The following is a 16,448-nucleotide window of genomic DNA, read 5'->3' as shown; positions in this document are numbered from 1 at the left end:
AAATGTGATCATTGCCATGGCTACATACATGTAAAAGGGACAGGAGGGGCTTCCCTGGTGGCGCAGTGGTTGAGAGTCCGCCTGCCGATGCAGGGGACGCGGGTTCGTGCCCTGGTCCGGGAAGATCCCACATGCCGCAGAGCGGCTGGGCCCGTGAGCCATGGCCGCTGAGCCTGCGCGTGCTCCGCAACGGGAGAGGCCGCAACAGTGAGAGGCCCCCGTACCGCAAAAAAAAAAAAAAAAAAGGGGGGACAGGAGCAGTAGAAAGGATGAATTAATGCCAACAAGCTCTAAAATGATTATGTAGCTATCATTTTAATATTCTCCCAGTTGAGTTTCTCAATGCAAACTGAAGCTTAGAAATGAAGCCTCAGGAACTACCATGATGAGATCAGGGTTTGGAGGAATTTTTCAAATTTTCCTATGGGGGAATTCCTGTTTCTTGGCAACAGGTTTTATTTGTAAGTAAATTATCATCATCCTCAATTGAAACTAGGTTATTAAGTAACTACATGGTGCAATTTGTAATCATAATAATTAAGAAGAGGAATCTATAAGGAAAGGAAAAAGAAGAACTAATTTAAAAGTAGTAAAAACAACTTCTAGGTTTTGTAGCATGGAATCTTGTAGCTCGACTCCTTGCCATTTTTATTACAAAGGCAAGATTACAATAAAGTCAAAAGGGCTTATTCAATATTAATTTTGATAAAATTCAGAAAAAAGTTTGCTTTTCTACCTTTGGACTTTATTATGCTCTTCAATCTACAGTGACGTTTATATATTTATGTTTTGTATGTACTTTCAGCTACATTAGAACAACAAATAATTCAATCTAACTTAAGGTATAAACACTAAGAGATTGCCACGCTTGGTTACACACGGAATTCATCTCGTTCACATTCCAGCAAACCACCCCTAGAATGATATATCCACAGCTATTTTAGAGAAATACGATTTTACGTATTTTCCTAAGGAACTCATCTTTCTCCTGCTTCTAAATTTATTTCATATTATTTGAATAATCAGTCAGTGACTGGCAAGTTACCCTGCTATATGCACTAACATCTGGATTTCAGATGCTCACTTGTAGCATAAGCCTGCATGAAGAACGGGTCCACTGGTTGGTTAGCGCCTCACACCAAGATGCGAAGTTCGTAGGATCAACCCCTTCGTGAGTAGATTTGTTTTCCATGTGGCAAAACTCTGGTTCCACCATTCAGAACTTAGCCCAACTCTCACCCAAGTCATCCCCTGAGCTACTCACGAGGTAAAGACTAAAAGGAAAACCATCTTGGCTAACTTAGCAGCAAAGCAATACAAAGCAGGGGCTGCCAGTGACATCTACGGCAGCAGGCACATTGAATCCTCGGTTATCTCAGAATAAAAGCAAAACACCTAACTTTTTTTTTAAGTATGGTTGATTTACAATGTCGTGTTAGTTTCAGGTATACAGAAGTGATTCAGTTTTATTATATATATATATATATATATATTCTTTTTCAGATGCTTTTCCCTTATAGGTTATTACAAAATACTGAACATAGTTCCCTGTGCTATACAGTAGGTCCTTGTTGTTTGTCTATTTTCTATAGAGCGGTGTGTATATGTTAATCCCAAACTCCTAATTTACCCCTCCCCCTCTTTCTCCTTTTGGTAATTAAGTTTGTTTTCTATGTCTACGGGTCTATTTCTGTTTTGTATTTAAGTTCATTTGTATCATTTATCATATGGCATATGTGTGGAATCTAAAAAAAAGGCACCAACTTTGAGTCACTCCACTTCATCACAAGAGATAACAGAATATTTAAAAATCATCCTAGTAACATATCAGAAGTTTAGAGCCATTACTTTGATTCTACTGGCAATCAAGTTCTGTATCCTTAAGTCACTAGACCTATGGGTGGGTCCCGTTTCTCATCATGGAAGTTCGACTTCAAGTTAAAAATTTTTTAAAGTGCCTATTTTCTGGGCTTCCCTGGTGGCGCAGTGGTTGAGAGTCCGCCTGCCGATGCGGGGGGCGCCCCGGTCCGGGAAGATCCCACTTGCCGCGGAGCGGCTGGGCCCGTGAACCATGGCCGCTGATCCTGCGCATCCGGAGCCTGTGCTCCGCAACGGGAGAGGACACAGCAGTGAGAGGCCCGCGTACCGCAAAAAAGAAAAAAAGTGTCTATTTTCTGAAATGGAATTTATAGTCCTGCCTTGTCCTGACCATGGCTGGACGGTATCGGTGCCAAAGTGTGTAAGTGTTGATCACGTGACATCTTAGAATACCCCTCTCCTGCTATGAGAACCACAGAGGCAGTGGTTGTTCCCGTAGAGAATTAGCAACAGCTTTTTGGAAGCACAGTCCTCATGGAAAGTTATCGCAAGCTGGAAATCACCTACCCAGTTACAACACAGAACAGGACGTTAAAGTGGTTTCACAAACGTCCTGCATAAAAGTTCTACATTACTTCTTCTCTTCAGAACAACCGATGGGACAGTCACCATCCCAATTTTGCAGCTGGAGAAGTTGTGGATTAGATCACTGAGGTAACTGACCCAGGGAAGCAGGGCCACCGTGGGCTGAAGCCACGTTCCTCTGCATGTCCGGCACTCACATTTTGAAACAGCAAAGGCGAGTGGACATCCAAGTTGGCCGGGCTTCAAGGATAACGCTGCAGTGTGAGTACTCCTAACAAACGTTGCATTCACTCCACAGTTTATTTGTTTAAACATGCAAATGTTCTTCCTGCAAACCTCCCCTGCCTCACATACCAATTCGGTATTATAATGTGCGTCTCTAGAACACGTGCACAATTTACACACTCGCTTGTTTCCCCTGGCACACCAGCGAGGTTGGCACGGCTGTGTGTGTGAAGCGTGGCTTATTGCCACCTTGCATACTAATGATGCGAAGCTCATAGGATCGACCCCTTTATGAATAGATTCGTTTCCATGTAGCGAAACTCCAGTTCCACCATTTAGAACATAGCCCCACTCTCACCCGGTCATCTCCTCAGCTGCTTATGAGGCAAAGACTTAAAGGAAAACCCTCTTGGCTTGCTTAGCAGCAAAGCTAGACACAGCAGGAGCTACCAGTGACGTCTAGGGCGGCCGGCACATTTAATCCTAGGTCATCTCAGAACAAAAGCCAAACACCTAACTCCGAGTCATTCCACTTCATCACAACAGAAGATTTTAAAATCATCCTAATAAAAACTCAGTGAGGCCTGACTTCATGCAAGTTGGAAGTTTTCATTATTATATATGTCCAGACGCTCTAATCTCTAAATCGAGGCTACGTACGGTGACAGAAAGTAACCACAAAAGCTTTATTCCCTAGATGTGACCAGAAAACTGATGACACTGGCTAAGTCTTCTTCCAGAAGTAAGGATGAAACAGTGCTGCCGAAATTTAAAAATAGGAAACAAAACTAAAATTGCTTGATATTTTGCACTTCATGGATAATTATTTTCCAACAAACCAAGTAAATATGGCTCAAGGCCAGATGTGATATATCAAATTTTGTGACAAAACAGGAAAGAACCAGCTTCTTGATAACATTTTTACTAGTTATCAGTGCTTTCAAAGAGTATTTATGAACCTGAACTCAGTAACTCCTTTTCATATGCTCTGTAACGTGGCTTTTTTGGGGGGAACTGTATCCTTTTCTGAAGCTTTTGTTTTCTTTTAAGAAGAATATTAACATAAACTAAGAGATCACTTTAAAAGAGCTATCTTGGTGGTGGGAGGGATAAATTAGGAGTTTGGGATTAACATATACACACTACTCTATATAAAACAAACAACAAATTTCTCCCGTGTAGCCCAGGGAAGTATACTCAATATCTTGCAATAACCTAGAGCAGAAAAGAATCTGAAAAATAATATATATATGGATAACTGAATCACTGGGCTGTACACCTGAAACTAATACAACATTGTAAATCAACTATACTCCAAAAATTTTTTTAATAAAAATTTTTAAAAAGAGCTACCTTATATTTGGTTTTTTTTATTGCATGTTCCTAAAAAAGGAAGAAAAAGCAACATAAAAACCATCTTACTAGGAGTTGATCCTCCTTGAGTATTCTGTTAACAGTTTCACCTCTTTTGCACATAACAGCGTAACAGCGTGGGGCACTGTGCCTGATTTTGAACCACAACTGACATTCCAACTCAGGATGTGGAAATCCGTCTGCGGCCAAGACTGTCTTCTTATCATGATCAGCAACAACAGTCAGGAACACACCATCCACATGCCCTTTACAGAAAGACAGCTCCAGGAGTGGCAGCTATTAAAATAATCGACCAACCAACTCAGACAAAAGAATCAAAGAATCTGCTATTTGCCAAGTGCTGTGATCCTCAGGGAAGGACTTCCCGTTCACTGTGACTTTCTTCGTACAAAGCGTCACAACCTCAATAACAAAACAAGATTTAGTTATTACAGAATAATTATACGCCACACTTGTGTTCTCTGTTCAATAAAAAAAGTGACCAGGAATGTCAAAATTGCAGATGGTTGAAAATGATAGCAATTTATTGCTGTGTATTGATTCTTTTAATAGCTTATCTTCTGAGGTATGCAGGTCCTTTTATTGAGCGGGGATTGAAGCCCATGTGCTGTTTTTATTTAGCTGTGATTTCCAAAAACAACAACATGAAGTTGTAATATCTTCTGCCAAACAAAGAAACACAGACTCCACTGGGTTTTTACTACACGTTAGATGTGTTAATTAACGTAGTTCCTGCCTTAAATGAGCTGTTAATTAAATAGCCCACTCTCGTCTGGATTTTGACCTCACTGTTCCACCAAAGCCGACCCGATGAGAAGACCGAGGACGCCCAAGTTACCAAGTCTGGCAGCTGAGTCTCCACCTCCGTCTCCTTGACCTCTCAGCAGTGTTACCTTGATAGTTAATCATCCCTCCTCCTCACGCTTTCTTTACTGGGCTCCCGGGACATCTCATATACTCTCGGTTTTCCTCCCACCTTGGGAGTTCCTCTTCGCATCTCATTTCTGGATCTTCCTCTTTTCCTGCGCTCCATGGCTCAGTCCCCAATCCTCTTTCCTTCTGTATCAAATCAGTGACTTCATGCAGGGTCAAGGGCCTCAACAGTACGTACGTGCTAAAGGTCCCCAAACTGCTTGTCCAGTCCAGGCATTGCCCAAATTCCAGACTCCAGTATCCAACCACAGACTCGGCACCTCCATGACGTCGGCCAAGAGGCACTTTTAACTTCACATTTCCAGAATCCACCCTGATCCTCCCTGCTCTGAGCCCGGTTCTGAGCCTTCTCTATCTCATTCGGTGTCAACTCCATCATTCCAGTTGTTCAAACTAGAAATACCGGAGTCATTCTCAAGTCTTTCCATCCTCTCTCATCACATTCCGGTCAGGAAATCCCAATGGACCTTCTTTCAATGTAGACTGAAATGAGCCCCTTCTCATCACTCCAGCATCTACCATCTTGGTCTGAGTTGCATCATCGCTTGTTAGATTAAAGCAAAAGCCTTCTAACTGAACTCTCAGCTTCACCCTCGTCCTTTGACAGTCCATCCTTATCACAGCAGTCAGAATGAGGGATCCTTTTAGAACAGGAGTAGGATCCTCTCTTCAGAGCTCTTCAATCTATTCTCATCTCACACAGCGTAACTGCCACAGTCCTCGCACAGGCCCACAAGATGCTGTGTGATCTGGTCCTGGTTACCCCTCTCCTCCTGTTTTCCCTGCTCACCCACACTAGCCTCCGCGCTGTTTATCAATCACACCATACCTGGCCCTGCCTCAGGGCCTTTGCACTTACACCATTTAGCCTGGAATGCTCCTCCTTCACACCTACAGTGTGTGCAGACTTCTTTCAGGCCATCACTCGGAACACTTCTCGAGAGTGAGAACTTACCTGTCTACCTACGCAAAATGTCAACTGTATACCCAGCATGCCCTGTCTTGTTTTACTATTTCTCATTTGCATTTATTATTAGTAATATGCTATATATTTAGCTCATTTATGTTGTATATTACCTGTCTTCCCCCAATGAAATGTGAGCCCATGACAAGAGGACTTCTGTGGTTTTGTTCACAGGTCACGGTCAGTAAATAGTTCCTCAATAAACTAGTTGGAATGTTTTTCCATTTGAATGTGTTATTTTTCAATAAACTCTAAACATGCTCTGTTTTCTTTTCCTACAGCTTAGAGTTACATTTTTGATAGTCTTCTGAAATTTACATCCCAAAGGCCAACATCAGTATCTAGGAAGATGATTCTATCAAGAAGTCTCAAGGCACTTACTTTGCACTTAATAAGTCTATAAAGCTGTCAGGTGTCACACAATTCATATCCATTTGGTTACGTTGCTTTCCTCATCTACCGTGCTCAACCTCACACCATATTTTCCCCATGTTGTAGAAACTGGACCACTTTCTAAAATTGGTTCCAACCAAATTCTATGCACCCCATGCTTCAGAGCTCATAATCCCTTCTGCTGCCCTAATTTATTTTCCTGAAACTTAATACATTTATGTATTTCCACAATCATTCATTTTAACCCCAGCATGCCCAGCCCAGGTAATTTTTATGGGTCAATAGGACCAAACGTTCTTATTTTGGTGATTAGACATTGTGTTTACATTAAAATTAATCCAAATTTAATTGCTGTGTGTTTAATTTTCTGCAGCTGTGCCTGATAGCAAAAAAAAGAAAAGGAATGACAGGAGTTTGCTTGAATTTAGAAATTCATTCATCAGAGTAATTCAGTTTCTTTTGCTTAAAATTAAAATGAAAACATTCTCCTGTAAGTTCCATCTCAAAAATCACATTGACAAAATAATGGATAAAAATTACTCTAAATTTGTAGGAAAAACATGCATACAAGGAAGGCTTAAAGAGAATATATCAACAGATAAACGTTGGGTGATGGTATAAGTGATTTGCATTTTCCTCTTTGCAAAATTTCTGCAATAAATATGTATTACTTTTAAATCAGAAAAATAAAAAACATTATTTAGAAGTTAATTGTGTATAATTCTATGTTTTAGAAATCAACGTACGTTCTCAACTTAAGCAGTGTCTCCTAGTGAAGCGTGGAACTTACCAGTGTTACGCCGTCATTATTTTTCTCATTAACATTTCCTCCACATGACAAGAAGTGTTTGACGTCTGTTAGCATACTCATTGGTCTCTGAAGCTTCATCTGCCGCAGTGATGTCAGATCCACTCCTAGTGGGGAAAAGAGCCTTTTTCAAACAGAATGTACACTGCTCCTCAGCTGCAGGGGGTAAAAATTTAATTTTATCTTATATTTTTCAACGTGTTCCTTCCTCTTTGAAGCTCCTCTTCCAATTTGAACTCTCACTCAAAGCATCCGTAATTGTTTCTCTTGGCATGCAGTCTTATTTCCAGCTAGAGTCTTGAATAATTTTCCTCTTATTATATCCCAAAATGTGATAGGATGCCTTACCCATGGCAGGCTTTCAGTGGATTTCTGTTTTAGTATAAATCATCAGCATAGACTGCCCAAAGTATGGTAAAGTACCTGCATTGAATTGAAATGAGTTGTAAAGACATACTTTCTGTTCCCTATGATTTTCCTCATTAAAATAGCTGCTCCTAAAAGCAATGCAGTGTCCTGGAATAGAAAAAGGATTTAGCGGGAAAACTGGAAAATTCTGAATAAAGCCTGTAGTTTACTTAATAATATTGTACCGATGTTAACTTCTTAGTGGGGTGAATACAGCAGGCTGTGTACATTTGTAATGCTAGGGGAACCTGCATGAAGGGTAGCTGGGACCTCTCGGTACTATTGTTGCAACTTTCCTTCAAATTATTTTTTAAAGGACGTTCCAAATGATGGTTTCATGACTCTTAATGTTAATAAGGAGAAATAAACTAAAATTGAGTGAAGACTGATAGCCCGGCTTCAATGAGGTGGGTGGTTTATGCAGAGAAGACTCAGTTCAGCTCACCTGCTTATACCTCTATCCAGTATATATTTCAACCTGAGCTTTCATGGCGGTGTAATCTCACGGTAGCGTATATCTCTGCATTTCTGCATCCCCTGTTCCTAACGTTGGTTCCTGGACATAATAGGTGTTTACTAAGGGGAAATAATCCACCTCATTCCAAGTGAAAGTAATAATAACGTCATAGTGAGATCAATGATGCTGATGGAGATGATTCTGCTGCTGCTGAGGAGATGACATCTGTCCCTCAGCAAGTGTCTGCTATGAGCCAGCCACACTTCGGAGCAATTTCTATCTCTTATCTGATTGAGTCCTTGCCACAAACATGGAGAGAGAGCAGTGGGCTAGAGCAAAAAGGCTGCAGTGATCCTCCTGGCTGTGCCTGGTCTGTGGCCGACCTCCCCAGGGTGACTCCTGGAAAGTGACTTAGCCTGGCTGTCTGTATCCTCCGTCACTCAGATAATAATACATATCCCAAAGGAACAAAGCTATGGGCAGCGTTTATAAGACCTGTCTGCGTGGCACAGCGCAGCATGGTGCCCATCGGCTGTCATGTCCCCCTAGAGCACACCACGCCTGCCTCCCTGCATCCCTTGTTCTCCCAGCCTGTGTCTTGCACTTACTATTTGTGCCAGTGGGGGCAGGTAACTTATCCTCTGCCTCAGTTTCCTCATCTGCAAAAGGGGCTGACAGTTTATTTCACCAGCTGTCGTGAGAATGAGTCAAAACACGTACAGCATATAAAACAGGATTTAGCTTGCAGGAAGCACTCAATGAAAGGGACCTGTCATTTCATTACTAGTCAGCCTTCTGGTCCATGGATCACCTGCCACGCATTCAGGAGTGTTTTTCTTTACAATAAGGAGGCAGGGAAAAACCAAACAAAATAAAGCCAAATGCAGTATTTGAATAGTGTAGCTTGTTTCAAACACTCAGTTCAAAGCAAACCCATTTTAGGTGAAACATGAATGAGAAACAGGAAAGCCACATCTCAGCTTCCTCATCATCAGAAGCCATTGCAGAAGGACTAACAGATCTCCCTAATAGGCACGTTGGAGGTTTCTAAACAACCAGCTGAAACTGGCACTCTATTCCTATTTTTAGGATTATGGAATTTGACACGTGAGTAATATCTGGAAAACGCTGTTTCTCAGATGTCAGTGCTCAATTTTGCATATGCTGAAGTAGCAGAAAAACCTAATGGCTGCCCTACCCTAAGGCCATATTATTTTAACTTTTATAATATTGCATGTTTACTGAAGTGGTACGCATCTCTTAGAGAATTATTTAAACACGTAATTAAAATTGAGTGATAAAAAAAGAATAGGGCTCAAAGATGAAAGACACAAATTAAAAGAGATTAGCTGTCACTCATTTCAGACTCATGCACATTACAACATATTAGGTGGAAACAATCTATTTCTGGCGACTGTTGTGAAGATATGAGGGGAATATTATGACATTGTACCCCATTATTTTAAAACTTTACTTTGAATCAAATATGATACCGATTAAGATGTGATTTTTAGATTTTTTCCGACATGTTCGGGGAAAAAAAACCCACAGATCTATTTTTGGTAAGACAATAGAATGGAAATTCCCTCACTTCTTGGTCAAATTTCTTAAGATGCTTCTGGAAAAAAGCCAAACAAGATGACTACAGCCCATAAGAAATCTATTATTTTGTAGTGGATAACGGGCCAATCCTCTCTTTTTGAAAAGAAGTTCAGTTTTATTTTCATACTGTTTCTTGAAAAAATTAATACATGCCCTGCTTAGATTTACTATTTTGAAAGGAATTTAGTAATTTTTTGTTTAATTTCGGACATAAGAAACCAATCATTTACCTGAAATGCACAAGTTATTACATGTGATACTAATTACTGCTACCTGATTACATTTGATTATATCAATAAATGTACATTAACATCTCAAGTCAATCTGAACCTTATCTTAACCTTCCTTAACTGACCCTCTCAAGGTAATATTGTTTTGTAACAATTCAGCGTTTCCTTTTCTCCATTATCCATCCTGTATCCGGGGTATTCTGTGCCGCTATCACAGATAATTTTATCACTATGCTATGACATGACCCACCCCATGGCTGTACCCTGGGGTTCCCTAAGCTCCGAGAATTGCATCTAATCTCAATTTTTGTCACCATGGTAAGCTTCCGAGGAGATCCAAGACTTGACGGGAAGCAAAAAAGTTAAGCAGGCTAATGATGAAAGTTGTTCTAGCAAAAGAGAAATAAACCAGTTTAAGCCAAAATGGTGTTGTAACCTCTACCGAATCCTGTTCCCCAACTCTGACCACAGGCTTAATGTGGGACTGTCCCAGGCAAATCGGGATCACTGTCACCCCAATAATGGGATGATTCTGAAGGGGTTGGTGACGGAACAGCATTTTGAAAGAACTTTGTTAAGCAGGAGAAACCTTCAAGGTCATTTGCAGACTGATGAATCTGGGAGTCTCTGAAAAATGCAGAGGGAGGGCTAAGTCTGGAGTTAAGAAGACCATTTTCCAAGGCTCTTCCAAAATAGAAAGACTGGGGTTTTAACTAGGGCAGTAATAGCGTGGCTGGTGAGATATGTGGACTTCTTAGAAAGATGTCAAGGAAAGAATCTGTAAGATTTGGTGACAATTCGACATGAGGGATTCAGGAGAAGAAAAGTGACGTTCAGATACTCAGATTTCTGGGTGTAAAGGTAAAGAGAATACAGAGAGAGTGTGAAGGCACAACACGAAGGTCCACACTGGACACGTTATTTCAACGCGTCTGACATACATGTCAAAGACACAAGACACGTAATGAAATTGCAGGTGCAATGCAGAAGGTCTTGAAAGATATCTAAGCTGCAAGAGTAACCCTGGGGTCAGGTAGCTGCTGAGGACACTAGGAAGAGGGGAAGATGACCAGGGACAGTGTGTAGAGAGAAGATGCTCAAAGACAAAGCCTTGCGAACAACTAACATAAGTGGTGCCTCCAAAGGAAACTAAAAGAAGGGAGAAAAGCTATGGGAAGATCAGAGCAGGTGAGCCTTTTCATAGGAGAGTGTGATCAAGGCCACTGAACGTCACAGGGAGATGATGCAGGAGAGCAGAAAAGTGACAGCTGGATAGAGAGCCGAGGGCAGTGGCAATCACCGTAGGGACGTGTCCAGATCGGTAGGGGAGGAAGCAGAACTTCAGTGGGCTCAGGAGAGGAAATTAGGAACTCAGAAGAATTATGAGCCCTTTTTCTCAAAGGATGGATTTGAAAGACAGGAGAAAGGGCCACAGGTGATGCTGTATGAAGGGCAAAGTAAAAAGGGTTTGTTTTACTCTTCAGGGACTTGGAAACATAGACCTATATGTTGTTTTCCGTGGTGAGCATCGTTCCTGGACACCTTGAGCTCTCCCCGCAGTGCTTCCTTTCTCTGCTGGCTCATTTAATAATCAGTGGCTTTCCTTGAACGCCAGCTGGCTTGTCGTGAACCAGAGATCTCATCTGCATCAGATGCTTGATCAGAACTCGTTGCTGTCTTGTTTTCCGGCCCAGGAAGCTCAGGCAGTGAGCTGAGGTTAATTGCCGCGACCAGGGGTACAGCGTATGCCGGCGGTGACAGTACAGTTAGAACCTGTGACCAGCGATTTTCCATGTAATCGGCGTGCTCGCTACCTGGCCTGTCTTCTCCCACATGTGTCCTCGTGTGACAGTGTGATAAGTACTCTGATCTGAAGCTGAACGATGCAGAGTGAGAATTCAAGGTTTTCCCCCGCCCAGTTAGAAGAACGCAGTGCGCCAAATAATGAAAATCCCATCTTGGAACGTTAGAAATTTCTAACAGTATCAGCCCATGCTGTCACAACCGATAACTCTAAAAGCTCACCAATGGGACGGGGGAGGATGCAGAGAATAAATTGAATTAGACAGTATTTACTGGAACTACGGCAGCTGATCCAGATAAGGAGGAAGGATGTGGGCAGAGATGGAACCAGACTGTGAATGGGGTGAAGGAGGTGCAGAGAGATGAAAGGCAGAGGCCAGTGCAACAGCAGGGACAAATGGAAAACAGAATTAAAAATGTAAGAGATATTAAAGAGCATTTGTTCTGGCAAACATGTATCTCACAAACGGATTGTGACAGCCATCGTCGTGACAGATTTTCTCCTAACCATTCAGAGTCAGTATCTCTTTCTCAATTTTTTCCTTAATCATTTTTTTCTTTTTCTTTCTTTTTTTTTTTTTTTTTGCTGTACGCGGGCCTCTCACTGTTGTGGCCTCTCCAGTTGCGGAGCACAGGCTCCGGACGCGCAGGTTCAGCGGCCATGGCTCACGGGCCCAGCCGCTCCGCGGCATGTGGGATCTTCCCGGACCGGGGCACGAACCCGTGTCCCCTGCATCGGCAGGCGGACTCTCAACCACCGCGCCACCAGGGAAGCCCTCCTTAATCATTTTTAAATCAGCCTCTTAAAGGAATACACTTATTTTTCTTTATATGGAATAGTAACACTGCTCTTGCAAACACTCAGCGTTCTTAGCAAACAAAATGCTCCCATGAGTTGGAAAGGTGAAGAAGTTCATTCTTTTGCAAAGAAAGATACTTAATTTTAGTTTCCAAAGGGAAAGATACATGACTGTAGCTATTACAAATTCAGAACAATGAGAACAGGAAATGATCCCACAGAACTGGTACAGATAAATAAGACAGCCGCGTTCCTCACTCAGATTCAGAATCGCGCACTCCAAGTTAAGTTTTGCAAAGATCCAAACGATAACCTTCCCAGCAGTGGAACAACAAGTCACAGCTGACGAGATGCGAGAAAGCACTACGTCCCTCCTGTAGGAGTGGGTACCAGGGAGTGACTCTACCCCACGGCCTGTCACCCGGGGCCACGACTTGGTGACCCTCAGAACCACGGCACAGCTCACAGTTTCTCCAATGAAGATGACATCGCTTACCTTGCTTTCAGAATTAATGAGACAAGTTTTTTTTTAAGAACCCACGGCTGCTAAGCACTAACTATTATTGTTCTAAGCCCTCCTGAGAATAAACCTTTGGAGACAAGTGATCTGGAGCAGGTACAGAGCACAGAGAGCAAAGAGGCAGACGTGCAGGCTTTTCTTAGAGGCAAGAAGGACAGGGTCTCAGGCACGACGTGCCTCTTAAATAGGTTGACCTTTTTCTCTGACAAAAGATCATACTTGAAGGAACTGGAATTTCTTTGGTGTTCTTTACACCTGAAGAGCTGAAAGAAAGAAAAATAAACGATGGGGCATACTCCCTTAGTTTAACGCCATATGGGGCTCAGGATTCCAAACGCCTCACACTTCGCCAAGGCTGAACTCACTCATGAAATTATACCCTCAGGCTGTGCAATTAAACGTTCTTTGTCAGCGAACACATTTGGGGGCCCGGCCTCATCGCTTCAGCCGGCACCATGACCGTGGGGCTCTCTTCTGACAAGGGTTGAGTTTCCATGTGTCCCCAGGAGTGGATGTTGGGATGCTGTGCAAACTGCCCTTGACTTTGGTCCTCACTCACCTGAGTGGGATTCTTCGGAGGCAGGATGCTCCTAAGAGAATACACTTCACATGACCTTACGCTCATTAACTTAAAATTCAGTTGTGCTGCTTCCCTTCCCTTCCCCTCCCAGTGGAGAACAGATTATAATTACAAACCCAGTCCGGCTAATTATGGACTTTGGATGCCTGTTAAAATGTCCCTGCACGGTTGGTCTCCAGATTTCTGCCAGCTTGCAAAACTGCATTGACTAAACCAACTATGAAACGCTGCACAGAACAAGACCTCATTTCACACAATCGAGGGAAACGACGTCCGTCTGAAATCATGTAAGCACACCTAAAATATATACACTTAAATTCTACCGCCCTACCTCTTCTTCTATCTTTCTACGGTTTTTCCAAAGCATCTGCCTACCATTTTCATCCAGGTAGGTCAACAGGATGGAGCTCGATTCTGTCCCTTCCGTGGCATAGTCCAGTGGGATATTTCCATTGACGTCCTGGAGAAGGACATTAGCTCCAGCCTGTAAGTGAAACCGAACAAATTTAACATTATATATACCGTTAACATAGAAGGCAGATCCAAACTTTCATTTCTATCTTATTGAGGAAACAGACCCAGAAAAGTTTACATCAGATACAGCCGGCAGGATTACATAGCAAACTGGAATTATTTTTTAAGACAAATTATATTACATACTTTGTGAGGAACTCTCATGGTCCAAAAAGGTTCAACTGACCCTTGACAGGCAAGACCCTAGCCGCCAGTACACTCCTCCCTACACCCCTTGCCAAACCCAGAGCACCCAATTCCTGCCTGCTAAACCGGGCACGCCTCTTTGCTGGCTGCCCTAGACGTGCCTGGTTGTCCTAACACAACAGAAGTGGCCCTGCCTTCAGAGTCTGAACGGAGAACTCCTGTATGAACTTTGGTCTTCCCCAAACTATCCTGTTAAATCTTCAAGCTCCTTGCTCTCCACAGAAACTCATTTGAGGGCTGTTCTCACACGACAGTCGTTTTAATAAAGGCTGAGCTAATGGCTTCTGGTTGGTTTTCCTCTTTCCAAAAACTGTTTTCCAACAAAAAGCATCATCTGTAGACATTAATGGATGGAACATATTACATACGACTATCACACACCTTTTAGCTTCAAAGGGCTCTCCCTCAAGCGCCTCTGAGCCCACCGCTTGACTCTTTGCGCATCCCAGCCTAAATACGATGATAGACGCGCTTTCGTTCTTAAAAATGTAGTCACATCAATTGTCACCCTTGCTCTACATTCTTTAATGAGCTCCGTAAAATTTATCCGGCAAGATTTCCCGTATGCCTCCTCCCAATAACCTGTCACTAAACTCAGGCCAAACAAATGAAAGTTTCACCCTATCTTCTTCCTGTATTGCAATGTGGATACAGTTAATATGGTTCATATAATATCCAAATTCATAACTTTACATAAAAAGGAACATCACATTAATAGCTTTATATATTAAAATGTGGGGTTTTACCTTGTGTGTGTGTGTGTGTGTGTGTGTGTGTGTGTGTGTGTGTGTGTCTATATACTGCTTTCCTATGCCTTAGCAAGTCTGCACAGGTTTCCAAAAGACTGCTGTAATATAGTAAAAAGAAAACTAAAAAGTAGGTCAAAGTGGTAGCATATTCCCTCCACGTAAGTTGTACTGCTCACCTTACCATCCAGAGTGAACCACATTATATTTTCTAGAACCATATGAAGATACTTCTTTATTTGAACAGGTCAGGTTAGATATTTCAGATTTCCCTTACCTAAGGCAAACGTCATTACAAGGTCCTAAAGATTTCAGATTATCTTCTTAGTGCATTTCATTTTGTTTCAGTTATTCAGAGTTTGAAAATAAGTTACTTGAGGCAATAGTCTTAAGTAGACTTTGCTAATGATTCCTTTCCTTTAGTCTCCAGCCAGGAGAATAACGGTTTGCATATTTACCCAAGCTTCATTGGTTAAAGAATCAATTAAGACACAGAACTACAGGGCATCCTTGCTGATTTCAATACTAAGAGGTGGGAGATAATCAGGGTACTCTTTTTTGCCAAGGCATAGACGTTTCAGAGAGGATCTTATCTATATCAAACATCTGGGCGGCAGATGACAGTGAATATAATTGAGTCACATATTATCAATAACAGCAAAAATAAACAGGCGAGCAACGTGATGCCCAGGGAGAGGGGGCACTGGGGGAGAATATTTTCTATTCTTTCAGGAGTAATGAGGCTCTTTCAAAGAGAGTGTGAAACTGAAATGTGGTGCTGAATATTTTAGTTGGGTTCATTCATTGACATTTCAACCCATTAATCCCCCACTGGTCTGTGCTGCTGAATGACCAGGTGTTATTTCCTGTAGAGACCTTCCTGGGGGGTCGGGAACTTCCCTAATCACAGACCACATCTCATTCCTCTTTACATGCCCAACGGTGCCTGGGACATATTAGGCCCTAAAAACAATTGACTGAAACAAACTGAAAAATAAGCAAACGTTGAACTTAAACTAATTACTAAAAATTGAGGCAAAGAATTATGTTTTCCGTGATAATTATTTTTAACTAAATTTTCTGACATTCATTTTTAAGAGTATATACATGAAATTACAAAATCACTCTATGCATACTTAAGTTTCCTGCCTTCACTCTTTCTAGATGGATGACAATTGTGGGAGACTTTTTCTCCCTCTTTCCCCTTTCCATCAGTCCCTCCCTCCCTCCCCTCCCCCTCCCTCCCCCCTCCCCCCTCCCCCCTCCCCCTCCCTCCCTCCCCTTCCCTCCCTTTCTTTCTTTCCTTGCCACTGGACATGGGTGAGACACCCCAGCTGCAGTGGCTCTACCCCCACCACTCAACTATCTGGTCTTAGTAGATGTCCCTAGACGAGCTGATTCACGTGCCACAAAACATGTATTTACATGATCCCCTGAAAAAGCTGTATTCCTTAACTTAGAATTCTGAAATTGTACATACATA

At 42.2% G+C, this 16,448-nt stretch overlaps 1 protein-coding gene across 7 annotated transcripts in view; it reads right to left on the bottom strand.

Annotated features, from left to right (window-relative positions):
* MYO16 (myosin XVI) overlaps positions 1-16,448 on the bottom strand; it is a 530,294-nt gene that overhangs the window by 305,120 nt on the left and 208,726 nt on the right. For all 7 annotated transcript variants that reach the window (XM_059995825.1, XM_059995821.1, XM_059995826.1 and 4 more), the window contains 2 exons: positions 13,875-13,983; positions 7,083-7,207 (listed from right to left, as the gene is read on the bottom strand). In XM_059995825.1, the coding sequence (XP_059851808.1) occupies positions 7,083-7,207; positions 13,875-13,983 (234 nt within the window). The remainder of the gene's footprint in view (positions 1-7,082; positions 7,208-13,874; positions 13,984-16,448) is intronic.

This window comes from Delphinus delphis, chromosome 18, assembly GCF_949987515.2.
Source record: "Delphinus delphis chromosome 18, mDelDel1.2, whole genome shotgun sequence".
Taxonomy (NCBI): Eukaryota; Metazoa; Chordata; class Mammalia; order Artiodactyla; family Delphinidae; genus Delphinus; species Delphinus delphis.
Note: the sequence above shows the minus strand (reverse complement) of the source record. Positions and strands in the feature narration are given on the sequence as shown.